The sequence below is a fragment of the Ursus maritimus genome, unplaced genomic scaffold (genome assembly GCF_017311325.1).
Source record: "Ursus maritimus isolate PB19 unplaced genomic scaffold, ASM1731132v1 scaffold_14, whole genome shotgun sequence".
Taxonomy (NCBI): Eukaryota; Metazoa; Chordata; class Mammalia; order Carnivora; family Ursidae; genus Ursus; species Ursus maritimus.
In genome coordinates, this window is record NW_024423786.1 from 45263936 (window position 1) to 45272920 (window position 8985).

At 61.4% G+C, this 8985-nt stretch overlaps 1 protein-coding gene across 1 annotated transcript in view; it reads left to right on the top strand.

Moving 5' to 3' along the window:
• CPAMD8 (C3 and PZP like alpha-2-macroglobulin domain containing 8) overlaps positions 1–8985 on the top strand; it is a 75185-nt gene that overhangs the window by 65002 nt on the left and 1198 nt on the right. Inside the window, exons 31-41 of the mRNA XM_040629089.1 lie at positions 141–227; positions 304–440; positions 873–1028; positions 1129–1191; positions 1973–2157; positions 3776–3863; positions 4776–4850; positions 5488–5593; positions 5682–5792; positions 6597–6782; positions 7350–7473. Of these exons, the coding sequence (XP_040485023.1) occupies positions 141–227; positions 304–440; positions 873–1028; positions 1129–1191; positions 1973–2157; positions 3776–3863; positions 4776–4850; positions 5488–5593; positions 5682–5792; positions 6597–6782; positions 7350–7473 (1318 nt within the window). The remainder of the gene's footprint in view (positions 1–140; positions 228–303; positions 441–872; positions 1029–1128; positions 1192–1972; positions 2158–3775; positions 3864–4775; positions 4851–5487; positions 5594–5681; positions 5793–6596; positions 6783–7349; positions 7474–8985) is intronic.

Sequence of the window (8985 nt, forward strand, 5' to 3'; positions counted from 1 at the left end):
CCCCCCCGGGGCCCCCCCCCTCCCCCCCCCCCCCGCCCCTGGTTTTCTCTTCTTGAGACCACCTGCGGTGACCCTCCCCACGGGATGCCAGGCCGCACACTTCACTAGGTCGTGGTCCCTGACCTGTCCTGGTCCTGCAGATGGGGTCACCCACTGGAGCCTGACGGGTTCCCGGGACGCGGACAAGGACGCATTCTCCAGCTTCAGTGATGGGGTCTCTCGGTCAGGTACTGGCCCCCTGCTTTGGGTGCTGGGTGCTGGGTCCCAGCATTGAAAGGCCCCAGCCAGCCTCGTCCGTTGCAGTGGTCTCAGCCGAGGTGGAAATGACGGCCTATGCCCTGCTGACCTACACCCTCGTGGGTGACGTGGCCACCGCCCTGCCCGTGGTGAAGTGGCTGTCCCAGCAGCGGAACGCGCTCGGGGGCTTCTCCTCCACTCAGGTGAGTTGAGCAGGGCCAGAGGAAGGGGCTCAGGTCCCAGCGGGGTCACTGAGGCCCAGGCTCGGGGCTCAGAGCCCACCAGGAAGGCACCACTGGCTTCAAGTCCGAGGGTGGCTCCTTGGGGACATGGAGTCCAGGGGAAGGCTGGGGGGGGGGAGGGCGCGGTGGATCCCGACGGACAGACAGACACACTTGGCTCTGGGACTGGGATCCAGCCTCTGCCTCTGCGGAGATGCCTACCCGTTGTCGGGGCCCCCAGGCTGTGGACGTCTGCCCCAGATTCACTCTCCGTTCCAGCCACACGGGTCTCTGGCCTTCAGAGAGGGTACACGCATGGTGCCCCTGGTTTGGACCAGACCTCCCGGGGTGGGGGCAGGGAGGCTGCTGGTGACCCGTCCCTGGGGCTGACAGCACCTCCTCGTCTATGCCCAGGACACTTGCGTGGCTCTGCAGGCCTTGGCAGAGTATGCCATCTTGTCCTACGCTGGCAGCGTCAACCTCACCGTCTCCCTGGCTTCGACCAACTTGGACTACCAGGAGACCTTCGAGCTGCACAGGGCGAACCAGAAGCTTCTGCAGACAGCGGCGGTGTGTCTTCCCGGACCAGGGGTTGGGGGCCCCTCCCCGCTGCCCGCCTGCCCACCCTTGTGTGTCTGCGGAGGGCGTCACGGTGTCCTCTCTCTTTCAGATCCCCAGCCTCCCCACGGGGCTGTTCGTGAGTGCCAAGGGCGAAGGCTGCTGCCTGATGCAGGTGAGGTGGCAGGAACATCAGGTGTTCCCTGGGGCACCTGGAACCTGGGGGCGCCCAGAGGGGCGGGCTGGGGGCTCCAGGCTCAACGGTGGGCCAGGCTGAGTGGGGCGGATGTGTGTGGCTGAGAGACACCCTGGGGCAGACTGTCCCCCGTAATGCAGCCCAGTGTGCCCAAGGCAGGTGGCCGTGCCTCCTCTCGGGTGTGGGGGGCCCCCCAAGAAAATCCATTTGGCCCTCAATCCAGTGGTCTCTGACCATAAACAAATGCCCCACCCCCACCCCCTGGAGTTGGCCCAGGGCCTCATGTTTATTGTCCCTGCGGCGGCCTGGACCAGGATGCCCCACCTGGGTGCCCTCCCTCAGCCCCTGGACCAGGATGCCTCAGCCTCGCCCTCCCTGTAGCCCCTTGGTCACCAGGCCCGGGGATTTAGCTGCACTCTGGGCTGGAGCCGGCCAGGCTTGTGCGCTGTGGCTAGTGATCAGTGGGCAGGTCTGCCTGGAGACCCTGGAAGCCTCAGCTTCCCCATCTCTAAAATGGGAGCCCAGACAACACAGTGGATAGGTGGGAGAGGCCTGGAGGCTGTGGGACCTGGGCTTCACATGTGTGAAAAGAGGATGATGGTCGGACTTACGCTCACTTAGGCCATTGCAGGACTAAATGAAGTAACAATAGTCCCCACGTCTGTCGCTGATGCCACTTCTGTCATCATTCCAGCCATGCCGCTGCCTCTCCCCTCCCCCCACCCCGGGTTCCCTAAGCCTCAGTCCTCCCAACCCCCAGATTGATGTCACCTACCACGTGCCAGACCCGGTGGCCAAACCAGCCTTCCAGCTGTTCGTGAGCCTCCAGGAGCCCGAGGCTAAGCCGCGGCGGACCCCCGCTCCCGCCTCCGCCGCTGATGACGACGACCCGGCGGCCGACCAGCATCACCAGGAGTACCAGGTGACCCTGGAGGTGTGCACCAGGTAAGGCCACCTCCCCGCTGGCTGGCACCCCTGTCTGGGCCTCCGAGGGGGGCCGTATCAGAGGAGCACGGCCTCCTGGGACCAGGGTGCCGAGCAGGTGCTCAGTCTGAGCCTGTGGACTGCGAGGCTGTCAGCTGGAATGCCCGGGGCCCTCCTCGGGCCCCCGCTACATTTCCCGCTGCCGTGGCTGGACCAGCCCTGGCAGTTCCCACTGTGGTTGCAAGATACCGCAGCAACAACCGTCGGGGAGCTTTGAGGGACAAGGTTCGTTACCGGGCAGGCCCAGGGCCACACTGCGAGGTCACAGGTGGAGAGAAGGTCTGGACCCGGGTGGGGCTTTGCCTTTTACTGGGGCAGGGGTGGGGGCCTAGGTTTTCGCCAGTCCCCTCTTACGGGCAAATTTAAAAAGATAAGTGCAGGAATGAGGGAGCAGGAAGGGGAAAGCGGGTCCGCTCTCTCTTGGTGACCCGGGGTTTTCTCAAAGGGGAACTTCCTGTGTGGGGGCGCCTGACCCTCGTCTAGCTTTTTATCTGCAGCTGCGTCACGCAGCTGGCAGTAGGCTGATCCAAGATGGGTATCTTTCAAATGGAAGCTTTTGCAACCAAATGCTTACTGTCAGGCACTTAGACTGCCGATGGTTTTTGAAATGAAGAGGGCAATGGAAGCTTCCAGATGGATGCAGCAGACCCCAGTGACAGGTGAGGCAGGTGGCCCAGGTGGGGACAGCCGTTTGTGGCCCCTGCCGGATACACCAGACCCAGGCCTCCAGGTTCCCTGACGGTGATCCTGGGACCAGGCCACAGAGGGTCCTTGGGGGGGGGGGGCACAGGCAGCTGCCCTCATAGGATGCTCGTTGCCATGGTGACGGTTTGGGAGCCCAAAGGTGGATGGCTGTCATGGCATCCAAAGCCCACTGGAGCTGCCTACACCGCCCTCCTCCGCCATGACCCTCCACCTGCCGTCAACTGGGGTCGGGGGAGCAGGAAGCAGCCAGGCTGGCCCCAACTCTGGCCCCATCAGGCCTGCTGGGGAGATCATTGTTCGTCTCTCAGATGTGTCAGAAAGAACCACTGCCATCCAGATATGGGTGTGCTCAGGCCGCACCCCCACAGGAAGCCTCCCCAGGGGCTGTGGCCACCATGGCCCTTGGGCCCCCAGTCTGCAGGTCCCTCCTTGTCACCAGCACCCGGCACTGGGAGGGCCTGGCATGGAGCAGGCCCCAGAGGCCAATTACGCACACCCAATGTCACAGGAGGGGACATGGATGGCTGGCCCTGGGGAGTGAGTGGGGATCCCTAGTCACCGGGGCTCACCCCACGGAGCTGCTTCCTATGCTGGGGACATAGCTTGGGGTTCGGGGCAAGCACGACCCAGAGTCAGTAGACCTGGATCGGGGCCAGAACCCTCAGCAAAGCCCTCTCCTATGGTCTTAGGGTATCAGCTGTGAAATGGGCTGACCAATGGCCTGGCCAGCTGTGTTTGTACAGGTGGGCCACCCAGCCAAGCCCAGGGTGGGCTCCCCCAGGACTTCAGCCACGGGGATTGTGGGTGTCAGAGGGGGCCGTGAATTCTGCCATGGGGCTTGAGCTCGAGGGCCTATCTCTCCTCTCATTGGAAGGTGGCTGCATGCAGGGTCCTCCAATATGGCTGTCCTGGAGGTGCCCCTGCTCTCGGGCTTCCGGGTGGACATCGAGAGCCTGGAGCAGGTGAGGGGGCGCCGGCAGGCAGGAGCCAGGTGGGGTCTCTAGCTGACCGCCCTGTCCAGGTTGCAACTTCCTAGCCCTTCATAATTTTTTTCCCCCTTTCTGGGCATAGTTGGTGCTTTGGGGCTGGTCGCCTGTTGAGGGGCAGGTGGGAAGGGGTGGGAGCCAGGTGATGGAGAAGGGATTTAGCAAATACGGATGTGCTGTGGGGAGAACGTGGGGTGCCATAGGGTACCCTCAGCCCTGGTTCTCCAGAAACCTGCCACTGCCCTCAAATTCAAAAGAGACCAGTCTCACGTCCCCTTTTGTGTGTAGGAGGCACAAAAGGGGGGTGCTGTCTTGCCCAAGGCCGGAGGAGGTCTGCAGTGTGGGGAGGACAGAGAAGGAAAGGCAGGCCAGTCCTGGGGGTGGGGTGATCAGGGAGGCTGGGCTGAGCGCCAGGGTAAGGAGAAGGGCCCGCACAGAGGCCTTGGGTTTATGTATCAAAAACTGTGACGTCCCAGGCTGGATGGTGGCTGAATGTTGCAGTTGAGGTAAAAGCTGGTGGCAGGGCTCAGCTGGGCACCTCGGCTGCCACAGGGAGGCCTAGCCTAGGGCTGGGGCTGGATCGAGGGATGCTGCAGGAAGGGAAAGGGAGGGAAGGCGGGAGCTCAGGGTAGGGGTAACCAGACTCACATACCCTCTCCCGGGTGCTGGGTGGGCTGGCAGGGTCTGGGTCGCCCTGACCGCCATCCCCTGGCCCTGGCCCTGGCCCAGGCCCATGGGGACTTGCTGGGTGACCATAGGCAAGCCGCCAGCCTCTGGGGCCTTGGTCCACCTCCCACTGACCAGTAGAGGCCCCACAGAGACAGGGGAGGAAGCAAGCGCTGGGGACGTTGGGGCTGGGTGGACCTTGACTTCTGGCTTCCTCGCCAGCTGCTCTTTGACAAGCATTTCACACTGAAGAGGTACGAGTTGGCTGGACGCAGAGTCCTCTTCTACTTCGATGAGGTACTGTCACTGGGGTGGGGGTGGGGGCGGGGGCGGGGGTGGAGGCTTCCGCAGCACCCATGTGGGTGAGGGCAGAGCTGTCAGGGCCCAGGGCAGTTCCTGCAACCATCTCATATCATGAAAAAGAAATGGGGACAGTCAGTCCAGGCAGAGCTGACGCAGCTGGTGGCTTTGTGCCCTGGCCAGCTCACTCGGGTGGGAAAAGTCTGGAGGGGATGGAATAGTATTCAGGCATAAAAAGGAACGTAGTGCTGATGCGTGTAGATGAACTGAAAACGTGCGCAATGAAAGAAGCCAGACACAAAGGGCTTCATGGTGCGTAATCCCCTGTATATGAAATGCCCAGAACAGGTAAATCTGTAGAGACACACAGCAGATTAGAGGGTGCCAGGGTTTGGGGGTGGGGGGGTGGCGGGGGAATGAGGAGTGAAAGACCAGCAGAGATGTTTTTCCAGGTAGGACGGAAGGACCCACGGAGCGGAGTGGCATCAGGTTTCTGTGTTTCACACCTCCTGGGTACCCTGAAATCGGCCAGTTCTGGGCCCATACTTTGAGGCATAGCAGAGCATAGGGGCTGTAGCTCATCCCTGAACCCAGGGGCCCCCACCAGGCCTAAACCCGTCTGATAACCCCGCAGATCCCCAGCCGGTGCCTGACCTGCGTGCGGTTCCGGGCGCTGCGTGAACATGTCGTGGGCAGGACGTCCGCGCTGCCCATCTCTGTGTACGATTACTACGAGCCTGGTAGGCCTGCGCCCACCCGCACCCCCAGCTCAATTCCTCACCTTGTCACCCCATCGCTTGGTCACTCTTCCCCTGCTTCGTCCCGCAGCCTTTGAAGCCTCGCGCTTCTACAACGTCAGTGCCCGAAGTCCGCTTGCCCAAGAGCTGTGCTCCGGGCCTGCGTGCAACGAGGTGGAGCGCGCCCCGGCTCAGGGCCCCGGTGAGTGCGCGGACCACTGCCTCCCCTACCACCAGCACCCCGACCGTCCTCTCGAACTCAGATCAGAGCGGGGAAGCAGGGTCTCCAGGCAGAGGAGGACAGCTTAGTAAAAGCAGGAGGACCGCGCTCCGTCAAGGGTGCACACTTTGGGGGCAGGGCCGAGCGGGGGTGTGGGCGGGCTGTGGGCAGGGGCGGGGCCGAGGAGGGTGGGGCCGGGAGGTGGGAAGGGGCGGGCCGAGGGGGGCTGTAGGCGGGCAGTGGGAAGGGGCGGGGCCGAGCAGGCTGTGGGCGGGCAGTGGGAAGGGGCGGGGCTGAGAGGGCTGTGGGCGGGCAGTGAGGAGGGGCGGGGCCGAGCGGGGTGCACATGAGATTGGGGAGCGCTTAGGGCGATTGCTGTGGGAGGGCCCGAGAGCAGAACCAGTGGTTCCCCTTCCTCCACGAACCAGAGGTGTAGGAACTGCAGGACCCTGGCCATGAGCTCAGAGAGTGGCCGCGGCAAAGGTCTTGGGCGGGCCTGGGGTGCCTCCAGGGCCCTTTTCTTTATTTTTTAAACATTTTGAAATAGGTTTAGATTGCTTTGTTGATAACTTTTATTTGTTTTCGTAAATAGTGGGCAAATACTTGCATGGCATTCCACCAGGTCAGGGCTCAGGGACTCCCAGTAACTGTCGCGCCCCAGTCCCCACCCTGTGGAAGGTCGTCCCAGCCACCAGGGACTTTCCCCCCACTCCAGGCCTGGTGGGAAGCGCCGGCCAGTTTGGGGGTGGGGTCCCGAAGACCTTTCCGACGTCGCTTCGCCCCCAGGCTGGTCGCTGGGCGAGCGGGGTCCTGCGGCAGCCCCAGAGGAGGGGGCGAAGATTATGCGCTGTGGCTGCACCCGTGACTGTAGCGCCAATGGAGTCGTCTACACCAGCGCCTGCCACCTGCAGGAGGCTGCCTGTCTAGGCCGGGCGAGACTGGAACCCGCGCCCCCTAGCCACTGTGCCCTCGGTGAGGACCCACCTTGGGTCTGGCCTCCGGGACCTCAGCTCCCCATGGACATAGTGCATCGCCCTATCTTCTCCATCGACCCTATCACCTCCTCCCCTTCACTTCCTCCTCCTCTTCCCCATCACCGGCTCCCTCGTGTCTAGCATCACTTCCTCCTCTTCCTCTTCTCCTCTCTCCTTTCCCCCACCCCTCTGCCCTGACTCTCACAGCCCTTGATTCCCTGTCTCTCCCTGACCCTCCCAGCTTCCCCCCAGCTGTGGCTCCTGCAACGCTCCTCCAGTCTCTTTTCCTTAGGCTTTGTATCCTCCCCCATATCTGGTTCTGTCTGGGTTTCTGCGGCTTCTCAATCCTGCTGAGTCTCTCCCCACCCCCACCCCAAGTTTCTGCCTTTCTGCATCTACCCGTCTCTGAGCTCTGTGTCCCCTTCCCCCATCCTTGTGACCTCCCACCTCCTGTCTGTTGCTCTGGGACATATTATCTCCTTTTCATGGTCTCTCTGAGCTGTCTGCTGTCTAGATCCTCCCCCTCCGGTGCCCTCCTGCCGACCTCGGCCCCCCTTCCTTCCAGAGCAGCTGACACCGGCCTCTGCCTCCTACAGCTACGACTATGACCCAGCTCCCCCAGACGCTGGGCACCTGGCAGCCGGCCACGGCCATGAGGTGATGGACTTGGAGGGGGAGGCAGAGGACAGGTAAGAGCTAAGCACGCCCCCCAAATCCCTGCCCCTACTTGCCCTGGACCTGACAGGGAGTGGGAGTGCCCAGTAGACAGGCCAGCCTGCAGGTTTCCAGGAACAAGGTGGGAGATCCATTCTTTCTTCTGCCCACAGTCTGTCCAACACACATCAGAGAACAGCCTGTACGAGCAGGGTGAGGCTGAGCCCTCCCAAGGACGCAACCCCAGGAGGCTTTAAAGAAAGACATTATTCATGGTGCTTGTTAAGATGGCAAGGAAGACTATTCAAGGGAGGGGACTGGAGATAGGTAGCAGGGTCGTGCAGTGGGGTCTTGAGGTGGAGATGAAGACAGGACCCAGCTCTGAATACTACAAGAAAAAATGGGGGTTTATAGCCAGGGCCAGGAGGGCCAGGGGACTGAGAATCACTGACCGGAAACATGAGGGATGAAGGAGGGATTCTGGCCAAAACCACCTAACAGCATCCCCGCTAAAGGCAGGCCAGGGTCTCAGACATCGTCCCAGGGCTGGTGGTGGAACACGATTAAATATTAGATGTCGAGGGTGATGAGGTATGGAGCTGGGATTCGGGCATGAACTGACGTAGCAGGGTTCCTGCTATAACTGGACAGTGCGGAGATGAACACCAAAGTCCCAAAGTGGAGACATAGTCGAAAAGAGGAGCCTGAGCGGAGTTTGATCAGAGAATCTTTGTCACCCCAGGGGAAGGAGAAGGAAATGGGTGGGAGACAGAGAGCCCAGTGGATGAGGCTGAGAAGGGGTTGCAGGGCAGACTTCCTGGAGGAGGCGAATCTTGTGGGTCTAATTACAGCAAACTCAAGAGGTTGAAGCAACAGGCTGACTTTATCAGCTCAGGCTGGTGCCAGGCACTGTCAGGCCTCAGGCTGTGTCTGCCCGCGCCCCGCCTGCCTTGGCAGGTTCTCCCGTTCACACGTCAGTTTCAACGGCAGGTTTTCAGCCTCATTCAGCAAACCCAGCGGGACTGCTTTTCCACCAGTACCCACCGGAGTCCCGACAGTTCAGGGCTGCGTCATCCCACACCAGGCACTGGGGCTCGGTCCATGTGCAATCAAGATAGTTACTGGTCGAGCCGGGCTTATGGCTTTTGTTTCAGTATTTGTTCAAAATGTCCTCCATGTGCCTCCTTTTGCATTTATGGAATATTTTTTTAGCATTCCACTGTGATTCAGCTCCGGGGATGACAATATACGTCCTGAAACTTTGCAGCTTACTTGTTCATTTCTCCCTACTGTCACAACTGAGGCTGCAGTTTTCCCCCTCTGGTAGCTTTGTGTCATCACCACCATAGGCAAGATACACGACAGCCCTTTTATAGCCACGCCCCCCCACCCCTCCCAGGAGTCTGTCATTCCGGGAATGCTGTGTAAACCGAATGCTCTGGAAATTGGCTTTTCTCACTTCGCGGAGTTCCCTTGCCATCCACCCACATTGTTGTCCGGTGGGGGTGGGCAGGGTCCTGAGGGTCCTCTGCAGGGGTGGGGGGGGG